We start from the raw sequence: 15302 nt of genomic DNA on the forward strand, positions 1-15302 counted from the left end.
GTGAAAGCAAAATTCTGAGAACACTACACAAAAAAAGAAAAGAAATGATAATAAAAAAAAATAAGAACAAACAACTAGCCAACCACTGGGTGAGTTGCTATTTCTAGACCATATTGGCACATGATTAAAATGATATCCATGTATAAAGATGGAACATCTCTTTATACCTGCACTTCATATTATATTTTCACATTATTGTATGCCAGTTTGTTTTACTACATCAACATTGATAAACAACATACTGTAAAAGTGGAAACTTTCGCAGTGTTGAAATTTTCGCACATTTCGCACAACCAGAAACTAGTGCAAAAATAAAAGCACATGAATATTCTTGCTTGCCATATGTTCCAGTAGTTGATGTCTTCATTCTGCGGAATGAAAAACCTATGAAACTCTTCTTACCTGGCTGAGCGTGAAAAATCAGTTGCGCCAAAATATCCACTTTTACAGTACCTAATCTTGTCAGATTATTATCAAATGAGATTATCATCTTGTGATATATACAAAGTCACAGTGACCAATATGAACACATATGTTGCATGATGATTTCACTATTGTACCGGGTACGTATGCGCTTGAGAGCGGTTGTCAGTGGTACGAGCGGGGAATCACATGATCACAGCTTGTCTGAAAAAATAGTTTGGCGACAAGGATAGGATTAGTGCAAAAGTGTGTGTTTTATGGGCTGATCTGCCGTTTAACTAGCCAAAAAACACTTCACAAACTTTTACACAAAATCTGCACATATCACGACATATCACATATCTATTCACATAAAAGTATATCAATTCATATAGGATTGTAAGGGAACCATTCAGTATACTTTAAGATTGTTTTCTCTTTCAAGTGAATGTTTAGCGTTGGGGCAAAATGTACACAATTTTTCCCTACCTTTTTGGTGGCAGCATCTTTGTCCTTTTCTTTCTCCTTGTCCTTGCCCCCCTTCTCATCCTTGCCCCCTTTCCCTGCTCCCCGGGTAAAGGGGGATGCATTCCTCAGCATGTTGGTTGCCATGCGAGCAGCCTCCTCGGCCAAACCTCCTTTCCTCTTGCACTGTGAAAACAATTGAAAAATGTTTTATCAGTGACATGAATCCAAGAGTCATATTATGTCAGTGACATGAATCCAAGAATCATAATATGTCATATTAGTCATATTATGGCAACACTCTTACACACACACACACACACACACACACACACACACACACACACACAATAAGCATATCTGTGTACAAATTTCTATCTGGCGGTAAAAGTAATGCATGAAGAAGCTACATACTGATCCAACAGCTGCACCATTGACAGATTGATAAATTGACAAACTGTACCTGTGCATCATTGATATGTGTAGCGCTAACAAAATGTTTTGTCACCATGGCAGTTTTTCATAACCTCAATTACATATTATACAGTGAACTAGGCATAGTATATACTTCATCACATAATACACATTTCCTCACCTTTTCAAAGACTTCTTGCTCAGTGAATGCGTGAACTCTGTATGCTCCTCGAATTTTCTTGACTGCAGATATTTGGAAGAGAAAAGCAGATGTTCTGAGATGTGCTACAATCTATAGCTTTTAACTATGTCAAGTTCTTATCAAATTCAAATTCAAATTTGAATTTGTATGATATCAGATGATATCATACAATCCCATGTAAATTAGTTGCACAGTTAAATCAAGTGAATTACAAGTACATCACTTTTCTACTTTCATTGTATTCACCTGGGTAAAAATATGATTGTGATATATTCATATTTCCTCAACATACTGAATTTGCAACTAGTTTTGATGTATTCAGTTGGAAGGTTTGGATAATTGTAACTCAATATAGAAATAACATATTTTGGGAACAGTGACTGAATTCAGATGAGAATAATTCCCTATCAATGCAGAGTTACAGGCCACAGTCGTAAGTGGAATGTCTTCTGTAGTACATTTACAATGACATTAAACATGACACAATTTTGCAATTGTATTGCAATCATCATAACCGTTATCACTGTTGTCATCCTCATTAGTATCCAGATCATCAGTTGACCAAAAATTCTCATCAGAGGCAAAGGTTTGAACAAAAAAACAACCAAGTACTGTCTCACCTCCTGGATACAACAAGGGCGCCATGTTGACAAATGCAACACCATGGAAGAAAATCTGATTGTCTTCCTCCTGTAAAAGAACAGACATTAAATACAGTTGGCCACAACGCACCTCAGTTTGCATAACTATGAAATACAACTTTTCACATTTCTACAGGTGAAGGACACATGGAATTTCAATGTTATTGATTTTTCTACTTATATTTAAAAAAAAAAATGATCAAGGAACACAGCTGGATAAGTTCTACAAAAAAAAAATAATACCAATGACATAGTAAAAAACTCATTCTGAATGAGTGAGTGGTACCACAACAAACTTAAGGACAATATTCAGAATTCTTTAAAAAAAAAGAAAAAAAGGGGGCTTGATTGACATAGCACTCATCGTCCGAATCAAATTATTCTTTGTTGTTGTTGTTGTTGCCCACTTCAGTCATGCAAATCCTGCTTGCATGACACCTCTTGGCATAAGACTGATACAAAGCAGCTAAATAGTGTCAAGCAAGCACTTGACTCACCTTCCCTTTGGGCTTGGCAGCTGAAGGCATTGGCATCCTCATGATCTCAACAGGCCAGTACCGGGTCTGAGCAATCTTGGTTTGAAGACTATTTCAATTTATACACAAACACACACATATGCACAAACAAACAAACAAACAAAGACAAAAACATGAACTGAAAATCGTATCTGGCATTATACGTACATACATGTATCAAAAAAACTGAGCACATAATGAGCCTTTGGTATGTGTTTACATCTACAAGTCATGTACGAGTTTTGCCTTGCTTTTATTTGACTCACAATTGATGGAAGTTTGATGCAAACATCATAACACATACAGTAGATGCACTGGTAAGAGATTTTTATCTGATGACCACTCTATATTTTATCCAAATGAACTTGAAAGTTCCATTACTAGCATCAATTATATTATCTTTCTTTCTTTTTGCTTTCTGGTATCAGCAGAAAGGAAATTTCAATCTGATGTTTTCCTTATGTGATATGTCTCTGCTATTAAGGTACTTGAGTTTTTGTAAGTGTATTCAAGTAATAGTGACTGCATGTTGTTGTTTCCCTCCCAATTAGTGTGCTTTGCAGCTATGAAAAAATGAGAAGATTTTAAAAAGAAGAAGAAAGAAATACAGGCAGTTATCAATACAAAAAGCAGGTGTGTAGTCAGCATGTACAACACAATTACCTCTGGACTGCTGTGGGGTCCATGAAAGCCCTTCTCTCACAGTTCCAGTACACTCTATTCTTCTCTGCCTCTGCTTCAGCGCGGAAGTCCCGATCCTGTTTACAAAGAAGGGGGGGGGGGGGTCCAGAATTTCATTAATTATAAGTCATTCTCCTCAGTTTCCACAAAGCTTGTGTTTAAATGTTTGTGAACTTTCTTCATCTCTGTAGTCTTCATTCACAAGCTTTCTTACACTCAAAGTAAGAACACATCACTAATTAATGTTGATTCATCCACTGAACAAGCGTGATTAATGACAACTTTAAATCAAGGATTTAGAGTTATTTCATTCTATCAAAAAATATCTAGGCATCAGTCTTTTAGAGCTGTTTCAATATGCTCTTTGATCAACTATGGAAAGACCTGGTATCACGAATGGTGGGTGTTACACAAACTAGCAAACTAGAGTCACACAATGATCTACTGTGAATCCTGGTATGCACATACGACACAGCAGTCCAGCAATGTTGATACTGTTTGGGGGAAGTATTGACAATTTGAGGGGTTTACTCTGAAGAAGTCACATCCATAATATGCTGGTTGAGAGAGCAACCTCTTGTGATGTGATATATTGCAAGAAGAAAGCTACTAACAGCAAAAAAAAAAAAAAAAAATGGAAAAGAAAGTAATACTAAATTACTATTACTTACAGAAGCTGTGACTTGATTATCACAAAAATAACGAAAACAACTTTATAGTACTACTAAGGTTTCCCTGTGACTAGAGGACTTTATTGGCTTGTGATGGCCTCTACAAGATAAGCAAGAAATAAATGAATAAATATGTAAATGAAACAATAAAGAAAAAAAGAAAAAAAGAAAATACAAAAAAGGTTGAAGATTTACTTACTTCTTTTGAAGTCATTTCACCATCTTCTTGATCATAGCTACTAGGTTGAACAAATCTGTAACAAATTGTAACAAGGAAGACATTCAGTACATGACACTTTGGGTAACTTCAATTCATTACTAGATGAAAATTCCACAGTCTCTCCTCCTCATACGTCATTCTCAGTACTTGCTCTAAATCCCAAATATTTAATTTTCAAAGAAATTCTAGAGAAATTCAACAATCTTGAATATGTCTTAAAAATCTAATGTCCTTCTTCCTCTTCTTCTTTTCAAATTGAATAACTAAAATGAATATTATTGGCTGAAATACAGTGAAAATTGGAACAGGTTTTACACTATCCTGAGTGTCATAGAAAGCTGAGAACAACGTCAAGAATCTGGCATACTTTAATAACGATAGTAGTAGGAATAGTTCTGCAATGCACAAACAAGAAGAAGAAAGAAGTAGAAGAAGAAAAAAACATACTTGTCAGGGATGTAGATGGCACCACCTTGTGCTCCACCCGGGACGGGCCACTTCTTTTGTTTGGACGGTATTTCTTTATCATTGACCGCTTTAAGGACACCATTGGACATTACCACTGTTGATTCTCTCTGTCAAAAAGAAGAAAAAAAAAGATATAATGAAAAAGAGGTCAGCTTTGTCCTTCACACATTATCTCTGCATTGCTTACCCATACACCAAGGGAGCACAGACAGATCAGCTGTGAAATCTATTGTGATCATAAAACACTAGTTTGAAAGATAGCTTCAAAAGTGTTTCTTCATTTATCTTTCTTTTCTACATCATGTTTTTGCTAAAACACTTTTCACATCATTTTTACACATCTCAATGCCACCTCTGTATCATCATTTAGCAGCAAGTTCTTGCATCATTCATGACATCACTGCCAGGATCTGAGGAATGTCATCATGCTTCAATTATATGAAGAAAAGCCTGTAGAATGCAGTCAATGGCTGAGAAGTTCATCAGGGGGGTTCATCAAGTTAGTCAGCGCTGACAAGTTGTCAGTCTCTGACAATAACCACAATAACAGTCAGTGACCAGAGCATCTAAGCCAATCAAAACCAAGGATTTTGCTGAAATTGTCAGAGACTGACAACTTGTCAGTGCTGACTAAATTGATGAAACACCCCCCTGGTGTGATACAAATACCTGTTAGAATTAGGTAGAGGTGACTGAGCTGAATTTCTTTTCTTTTTACAATGTAACTTCACTTTCTGTTTGAACTTCACTTTCTGTTTCATTATTTTCTACATTCAACATAATCTATCAAGCATGTTACAACAAAGCTCTGTATATTCTTTCTTTTTCTTTTACTCACACAACACAAACCTCCTAACCTTTCTAACTTAAAAAAGGGATGATTTGGCTCAAAAGAAGGAAAGAAAGAACAGTTCCCATAGGAGTGTGTAGAAAAATTATCAGGAAAATAAAAAACTCCCATTGAAACACAAGCTAGAAATGGTCAAAATTCAGATCCTTTCCTCCAAATTCAGAATGGTTGGGAGGTCTGACAACAACTGGCTTCTTATTCAGTCTTTAACCTGTCATAGCATGTACACTTTCTCATTCTAGACTGTCAATTTTCTCCTAATGCAATTCAAAGGTATCTAATCAAATCAAAGTTAGAGGCATGTCCACACTTACCTCCTCAGTGAGCGGAATAGGCAGAGTGACATTGTACATGTACTGTGTGCCAGTGGGATTCCAGGCCTCAGGGACAGAGTACAGTGTCTCAGATGTGATTGTCAAGAGGTTGCCACTCTTTAGCTGGTCTTCAGTCAACAGGGGCTCATTGACAAAGACTACAACATCCATCTCAGGCTATGAAATATGGAAAAAGGAAAGAAAGTAGACCATATGACAATTATATTAGCACAGTTCTTGCTTTTCTTTAAGGAAGGATGAATGAAGGTTATATGTATGTATAATTTATATTTTCCTTCTTCTTGTGCAGTTCAAGCATTCAATTGTTTTATATGTTTTTTATATGTTTTTTATTCAATTGTTTTATAATGTTTTATATCCTTACATTAATTTACTGTACATCCAAGCCGGATATTATGATTCACTATGTTTTTATTATATTTGATGTACATTCCTTCACTGAGAAGTATGAAAATAAATTGAATTGAATTGAATTGAAAATTGGTCTTCCTTGGTATAGGATACATATCTTCATATAGAGTACATGCTTAGACATAGTAAGCAGTTTGAAAACACTGAGGATTTATTAATCTTTGTTGACTACACAATCAAATTCTTGGGGTCAAAAACATTACAGACACTTAGGAAATTCAAAATATGGGCTTGGCATAAGACATTAATATTTGATCTCATACCATTTAGTTAAAGATACATTTCAGTGTACATATCTCTTCATTAAACAACTTTTCAAAGTCTATGAAGGAACCCTACACAACATCGAACATTCCAGAACAGGAAGACTATGATGTATTTAAAGTAACTCAAGTGAGGAAAATATAAGGAAGATATCTTTTAACATCTTTCTCAAGCATACAACCTTTGTGGCACATCAAGTCTTGAGAGGCTATCTGATATTCTTCAACAGAAACAAACACAAATAGACGACAAAGAGCTGTGATGAAAGAGATTTGCTACTATACACACGAAGCATTAACAGTGACTGGTAAGTGTCATAATAAAAAAAGTATGGCACTAACTCATGAAAATGTGGATGATGCTGTATCACTTTATCCTTATATTTATCATGTATTGCTAGTAATGCTGCATTACTGCTAAGGTAGAATAAAAACCTTCATTTTAGCCCTAGTTTGGTCATATACCATTGTTCAGTTTGATTGTAGAACTATCAAAATCTTCTAAATCACTAAATCAAGTCCTGATCCTTCATTGGCAAAATATTCTACATGATCACAGTTCATTTTTCTATCTCAAATTAGCAATTTTTTGTATTTTTCCCCATATGATTTTCTCCAGATTCAATGAATTCAACCAGTTCCATAAAATCTTTCTCCAATACAAGATATGCAGTGAAATTCAAGGGTGCCATATTAATGATGACAACATGTGAATCTCTGCAGCAAAATACCCCGAAGATTTGACGGGTTAAGATGCAAATAAGCCCGCCAACCACAAGATTCTAAAGTACCTTTGGGGCATCTGGAGCAGCGCCCTCTAAAGGGGATCCCTGGAGAGGGTGGATCTGAAGAGTAGTCCGGTACTTGGTCTCTCCCTTGACTAGGGGCAAGAGGTCAATGGTGCACTGGCCCAGGAGGACAGTCTTCTCCTCCTTCTGCTTCTTCTCCTTTGGAAGAACCTCCACAAATGTCACTGGAGAGAGACAAAGAGAGGGTATGGATAGGATTATAGAAGTAACAAATGTGAAATTAAAACACACCTTTGATAACAGCACAAAATTCATACTTCATATTGTTGGAAAGTGGAGACAACTTTCAAAATGTACATTTGCAGAAATATTGTACATACAATTTGAGGACAAGTTTTGAAAAGTGAGGTGATCTTACTGAATACGGCCAGTGCCACTTGAATTATTATCATTACCAAAAAAAAAAAAAAAAAGGAAAAAAAATATGCATACAATATTCACTATAGGTGACCAGAAAGAAAGTAAAAATTGTAGCTCTTGGAACATGCCCCTTTTCATGGGGCAGTTGTCAACAATACCATAAATCAGATTTTTTTTCATGAATTATCTTTGTTTTCTTGTCATTCGAGTATTATTGTTACATTCTCATGACCACATGAATCATCTTCAACAAAACATAGCAGTACAGCATTCATTGGTATTTATATCAGCCATTTGAAAAACAGCAGTGTGGTCAGGCCAAATGGTCATTATATTCCAGTAATCCTTACCGAGAACTGGCTTGTATGCAATTTCATCCAGGATGGACGGGTCATCAAAGCTGCAGTCAAACTTTGTGTTGAAATTGTACTCAGTACAGAGGTCTGGACCAGCATCAACCTTAGCAGACTCTCCCAGAAGATTTGTGCCATATTCCACACGAACAAGAGAATTAAGGGTCTCTGCCTTACTCCCTTTCTGTTGATTGACATTGGTAAACAAAATATTGAATGCAGAAAGATCAACAAAGATAAACCATTGGAAAAAGGAAATTTTCAGTCATGTTTAAAACATATCATAACGACATGACAAGAAAGCCCCCAAAATATGCCAAAATGAATGCTAAAGCACTTACATGATACAACTCTACACAGCTATTTTATCTTTCTTTTAGAGAATATTTGAGTGTTCTGGAAAAAAGAAGTAACTACATTGTATATACATAGCACCGCAGATAAGGCACTGAATAATACAACATCTCTAGGTGACAAACTTTCAACTTGTCATAATCTGAAAGTCAGCACGACAAATATGAAAAAAAAGAAAAACAAAGAAGGAAAATACCATAATTTTACATCTCTATGGAATTAAAAGTTCACCTACCAAATTTCTCGCTCTTAGAATAGTGACATTCACTGGCTCTGGAGGGCGCTGTTTCTGCTGCTCCTCTTCTGCTGCCATGATGCTGTAAGTAGTCTCTCTATTTTGATGGTAATGTTTCCACTCTCTTTTACAGAACTGCATTGCAAATGAAAGGAAAAGGACGTGAAAGACAAAAGGGTAATATCATTAAGACAACGTTGAGCATACATCACCAGGACTTGAATGTCGGCAAAAAGGGACAGATTGCATATCATTGGACAATGAAAAACAACAACAGGGCTTGACATTTTAATAGCATCAGTTCAAAATTTGTTGGCTCCTTTTTTTCCAACATGTTTAATAATGTAGATTAGCAGTTGTGATCTTACAAATTTAGCAGTCAAATTGACTGCTAAAAATTGCAGTCAAATTGACTGCTCATATCTTCACCCCTCTCCTTAGTTAGGACTCTAATCTCTATAGGTCACACAAGGTCATAAATTTAAGTTGTGTAGAACAAGGAAGGTGTCGAACTAGCAAAAGGTTGAACTCTTTCAGAGAGTAGCAAATACTTGGAATAGCCTTTGTGCAGAAGCTGTCGAGGCAACATCAGTGAACAGCTTTAAGTCTAAGCTCAATGATCACTGGAAGCAGAAACATTAACAAATTTAATCCAGATTGCATAAACTGACCATCCCGTGGATACATCGCATGGATCTCCTCAGAATCCAGCTACCAAAAATTTTAATAAAATGTCATCTTCAAACTTATCAAAGACCTAGAATACCTAGATCTAACCATTAGAGGTACTGCAAAAGTGGAAATTTTTGGGTGTTGAAATTTTTGCGCATTTCGCGCAACCGGAAACTAGCGCGAAATTAAAGCACACGAATATTTTTGCTTGCCATATTGTCTATGTTCCAGTAGTCGATGTCTTGATTCCGCGGAATTAAAAACACGCGAAACTCTTCTCAGCTCGCCCAGCGTGAAAAATCAGTCACGCGAAAATATCCACTTTTCCAGTAGATAAGCCTAACTAGGTCCTGACTCCTGAGTCCTGGTTTAGTAGTAGGTAGCGGTTTTGATTCAATTTGGTTATGACATATAATTCGAGATATTTACATGTATAAAAAATACACTTGCGCCCACATTCATGTAGATTCTACTCTAAACGCTAAGACTAACAAGATTCTAAGGGTTAGATATAATCTAACTATAAGAGTTAGATTCTAACTGTTATAGTCTTTTAACGTGATACGGTGTGCATGTAGTTTGATCCCTGCACGTACGGGAAACTTCAATCGAATACTAACAAAATTTCTTATGTATGGGGCTACCCAATATAGACTTGCACCTCGGCTAATTGACGGACGCCCTCAGACTCCCACAGGCATTAGGAGCTAGCCCTAAACAACGAATAAGCAATGTTTACAATTAACTATGTAATGAATGCAGATACACTGGATAATAATTCATACGACCACTAAAAGGTAACTTTTAGCAAGTCTATTCATGCACTTACGTAGAATCTATTTCCTTTCTCAAGATCGGCACTGGAAGCTTCGTAGAGTTTCCATAGTAATACGTACGTGCGCGCGCGCTCGTTCTCTTTTCCGGCCTTTGCCACATCGTGCGTTGTCGCATCGCACGCGCGCGCACGCAAGAAACAAACCACGGATCTATATATCAGCTATACCAAGGATCAGTCAGTCTCGGGCATCCAAAAGAGTGAAAATCACCAGCAGACATGAATTCTTGTAGGAAGTTTTAGCCAGATTAAAATGAAATGTAAGGGTATGAGCTTCAATTGTCCATCAACACTTATTCTTTACAGAGTACAGTAATGAAATTCATCAATGTAAAGTCAGTGGCTATGATTGAAAACCGCCTGAGTTTCTGATCAGTGAAAGTGAAAGAAGAAGAAGAAGAAGAAGTAATATAGTCAGGGCCGGCGGAGCGTTTTTAAAAGTGTGTGTGTGTGTGTGTGTGTGTGTGTGGGGGGGGGGGGGGGCATTTCCGGGTTTCATGAGTTAACAAGAAAAAAAAAAGAAAAAAGGGGGGGGGGGCTTCAGCGCAAAAACATAACCTTAATACGCTCACACTTCAAGACCTCTATCTATTTCTTTTTAGTGTCACGTACTTCGGCGGGGTAAAAAAGTGGGGGGAGGGGGGGGGGGAGTAATGACACCCTACGTATTCCTTTGTATGGTGCACAAAAAGTGTGGGGGCGAGCCCCCCCCCCCCCCCCTCCCCCGGGTTCCGCCGGCCATGGTAGCAGTAGTAGTATAGTAGTAGTAGTAGTAGTAGTAGTAGTAGTAGTAGTATAGTAGTAGTAGGCCTGGGTAATAGTAATATGTGTAGTAGGACTCAGTAGTAGTAGCAACAGTACAATAGAAGGAGGAGGATGAGCAGGAGCAGAGGGAACTTGGAAATAGCATGACTCTGCAAGTCGTATGTTAAAATTTTATGTCATAATGAGGCTAACCAGCTGCGAATATGGCCTACACCGGATGTACGCTGATCAATTAAACATTAATGGCATACCTGTGTAATGGCTTCTGTTGAAAAAAAAACAAACCAGTTAATCAGCAAAAGATGTAGATATAACACAATTTTTGAAAGTCATGGTCTCGCCTTCATGTCAGGTCTCTCTGTGCACTAGCATAATCTAGAGTATAAAGGACCTACTTATTTAGATCAATTCAATTCAATTCAATTCAATCATAGTTTATTTCCAATCAACGAAAATCAAAAACATAGTACAATGTATACATGTCATTAAATGATATTGTTCAAACGCTTGCAAAAGATTCATGTAATATACGAGACAAATTATAGAACAACATATATGTACAATAATAAAGAGGAATACTGTACAAATACTACGTGGGCGAGCGGAAAATAAATTCGATCATGGAAAATAGTGATCCACTAAAAAGCAAAGCTTGTCGGACGTGGATCGCTAGATAAATAATGAGTGAATGATATACTATTCTATAACAATATACATGTAGTTATTTTGAGATACACAGGTCGGGAAAAAAATATAGAATACCAATGCTATAGTGCCCGGACACTGTTCATTGAACCACGTGTACCGGGAAAATATGACAAGGACAATACATTCGTACACACATTCAATTACCCACACGCATATACACTGTTGGACGCGAGACAGTACCGAGAGGAGAGAAGACGGTAACAATACAAGTCTACGAAGAACAATAGACAGGAAAGGAAAAGGAGAGAAGAAAGAAGAGAGGTCTGCACACAGAACACGCCAAGTGCTGCGACATCAGGACAGGTGAAAGCTCAAGCATAAATTATAACAATTTAGATTATCTAAGATTATAAGTAGAAAGTAAATGTTTTCTGAGTTTATATTTAAATGTGACAAATTTGGGGGAATCTTTTAAAGTATTATCTAATTTATTCCAAAGTCTGGGTCCGGTATAAAGAAATGTATTTTGGGCATGTGCGGTTCTCATTAACGGAAGAAGGAATTCGTCGGATCGTCGCGTGGGATAGTTATGAACATGACTGTTTCGATGAAATATATCGTGGAATATTTTAGGTAAAAAGGTACTGTTGTAATTAAACATAAACTGACCAAGTTGAAACACATACAAATCATTTACTTTTAATATTTTATGGTCAGAAAACAAAGCATCTGTATGTTCTCGGGTATGTAAATTAAAAACAATTCTAAGCGCTTTCTTTTGCAATAAAAGAAGTTTATCAAGTAACATCTGATATGTATTACCCCAAGCAAGAATCCCGTAGTTTAAATAAGGGAGTATCAAACTAGAATAAAGAGTTAATAATGCAGATGAAGGAAGATAATATTTTAATCTATTCATTACGCCAATGTTACGTGAAATAATTTTACATATGTTATCAATATGATTCCTCCATGAAAGCTTGTTATCAACGCAAACACCAAGAAATTTAAAAGAAGAAACTTCTTCTAAGGGAGTAGTATCAAATGTTATATTGCCTGGGAGGCTATCTAAAGAATTACTAAAGAGCATAACTTTTGTTTTTTGAATATTTAATGACAATTTGTTTGCGTATATCCATTGTATGACCTTTATCAATTTTTCATTAACTGTTCTTATTAAGATATTTGGGTCAGGGTGGGAAAAAAAAAGATTAGAGTCATCCGCGAATAATATGAATGATAGTTTCTCCGACGATCTATGAAAATCATTAATATAAATAATGAATAACAATGGGCCTAATAAACTCCCTTGTGGAACACCACATGCAATTGTTTTACTTTGAGAGTCAAAGCCGTTGACATGTACAAATTGGGATCTTTCTGATAGGTAACTCGTGAACCACTCCAAGGCCTTTCCACGTATTCCATAATGAGACAGTTTGGCGAGAAGTATTCCGTGGTTAATCGTGTCAAAGGCCTTGGAGAAGTCCAAGAAGATACCTATTGTGTGTGAAAGTGTGTCGAGTGCGTGTGTGACTTTGTCGATGAGGGCAAGTAGTGCGTGTGTTGTGCTGTGATTTTCCCTGAATCCAAATTGAAAGTTTGAAAATATGTCGTAGGTTTTAAGAAAACGTACTGTCCTGATGTAGACTATTCTTTCAAGAATCTTAGAAATAGAAGATAATAAAGATATGGGTCTATAGTTATTGACATCATCCTTCTCCCCTTTCTTATAAATAGGAATTACTTTCGCAATTTTCATGCTATTTGGCACATGGCCAGTTGCAAGCGATGAGTTGATAATATGTACTAAGGGATCCACTATTTGAGGAATTATGTTTTTTATCAAATAGTTGTCAATTCCGTCGTGGCCAGGACTTTTACCTTCTTTCAAATTGGCAACAATCTTTATTATTTCTTCTTTATATGTTGGGTCAAAAAATATAGTTTTAGAGTTAGGTGTATCTAAAAAATCACTAAAAGATTTACTAGAAAGAGGAATATTTTGAGAAAGATTTTTTCCAATTGAAGAAAAGAAATCATTAAAAATTTCAGCCATGCCAGCGGGAGTGTTGCTGGAGGCATTGCCCCACCGAACTTCAGAAATATTAGATGAATTGTTAGGTGTATTCATAGCATTCTTTAATGTTTTCCATGTGTTTTTAATGTCATTTTTATATTTGCTTATCTGATTAACATAAAAAAATTTCTTCTGCGTACGCAATAATTTGGTGAGTGTGTTTTTGTATGAAACATATTTTTTCTTATTTTTTTCAGTGGGATTACATCTATATTTATAAAACAAATTATTTTTCCTATTTATAGATCGTAATATAGACTGGGTTATCCACGGGAGTCTTGGAATTTGCTTATATCTATTTTTTATGTTACGCAGGGGAATATGGTTATCGATTTCGGAGGTAAGAGTAGATATGAAATAATCATAAGACAAATTGACATCGGTAGTGTTGTATACAGAAGACCAATCGAGTTCTTTTAAACTGTTTTGGAGACTTTTTAGATTATCTACAGTAATCTTACGACGCTTATAATAATTATTTTGTTTATTCAGTTTAATTGGAACCTGAGCAAATATAGGAAAATGGTCAGTGATGTCTGAGAGGACGATACCAGACTCAGGAAGTGGAAGAACATTACAAAAAATGTTGTCTATGAGGGTAGCCGATTGGCTGGTGACACGGGTAGGCTTGGAAATTAATGGTAAAAGCGAAGCAGACATTAATGTTTCTATAAATTCTTTTGAACTGTTTGGGAGTTACATTTCATGAGATCGATATTAAAATCGCCCATCAGAAATGTATCTTTAATAGATATCATGGGATTTTGTACTAAATCCTGCAAAACTGTCAAAAAATCATTCAAATTCGACCGAGGGGGCCTGTAAATTACACCAATCATAATGTTTTTTCCATGTGGATTTATCAATTCAATAAAAAGGGATTCGAGTACATCGCTCATAACACTAATCTCCTCATGTATAATATATTTAATTTTTTTCGAGATGTACAAACCAACTCCTCCACCAACTCTCTCATTTCTATTTCTAAATACAAATTCGAATCCGGGTAAAGAAAATAAATGACTGATATTAGAGTTCAACCATGTTTCTGTTAGCCCTATGATGGAGCAAGATTTATGATCTGGGTTTTCTAAGAGTAAGCGCAACTTATCAAAATTTTTATTGATACTGCGTATGTTAAAGTGAGCTAACAAAAATGTTTCATCAACTGTATTCGTGATCCGATTTTTATACTGATTTTCGGTCAAATAAACACACGATGGACTCTGGACTGGATCATTCTGGACTGGATCTTGTCAGGAATCATCACAAAGCGTTGTATATGTATTAAAAACTATACCTTGACCTTTACCAGGCCAAAAGAATTCTATCTCAGTTCATTTTGATAGAAATTACATTGTAATACTGTACCATGTATATCTAAACATTTGTTAACAATATTACTCTGTAAAATATATGATATATTTAAGGGTTTCCTAGTTAATCTGACACTCATCATGATTTGTCACCTCGACTGGAAGTTTGCACTGACTTCGATGTCTTGTTATGTAACGAGTGTGGTATCATTGAAAAGATTCTGATAATTATCTTACTTTATAAAAAAGACTTCAAAAATAGCGTTTATCTGTTTTTGCATTCAAACACTTTATGATAATGTGACAGCATGGGCGATAGGCATGTTCATCATAACAA

At 36.0% G+C, this 15302-nt stretch overlaps 1 protein-coding gene across 1 annotated transcript in view; it reads right to left on the reverse strand.

Moving 5' to 3' along the window:
• The window catches only part of LOC139713646 (cilia- and flagella-associated protein 70-like), a 33504-nt gene extending 23330 nt beyond the window's left edge, over positions 1-10174 (reverse strand). The window contains 12 exon segments of the mRNA XM_071625353.1: positions 892-1053; positions 1463-1524; positions 2104-2173; positions 2622-2709; positions 3303-3397; positions 4191-4245; positions 4659-4786; positions 5844-6020; positions 7330-7511; positions 8058-8244; positions 8650-8784; positions 10151-10174. Of these exon segments, the coding sequence (XP_071481454.1) occupies positions 892-1053; positions 1463-1524; positions 2104-2173; positions 2622-2709; positions 3303-3397; positions 4191-4245; positions 4659-4786; positions 5844-6020; positions 7330-7511; positions 8058-8244; positions 8650-8727 (1284 nt within the window). The 5' untranslated portion in view covers positions 8728-8784; positions 10151-10174.
• Between the last annotated feature and the right edge of the window lie 5128 nt (positions 10175-15302).

This window comes from Diadema antillarum, unplaced genomic scaffold (genome assembly GCF_040938485.1).
Source record: "Diadema antillarum isolate AM-2024a unplaced genomic scaffold, OU_Dant_1.0 seq00002022_RagTag, whole genome shotgun sequence".
In the NCBI taxonomy this organism is placed as follows: domain Eukaryota; kingdom Metazoa; phylum Echinodermata; class Echinoidea; order Diadematoida; family Diadematidae; genus Diadema; species Diadema antillarum.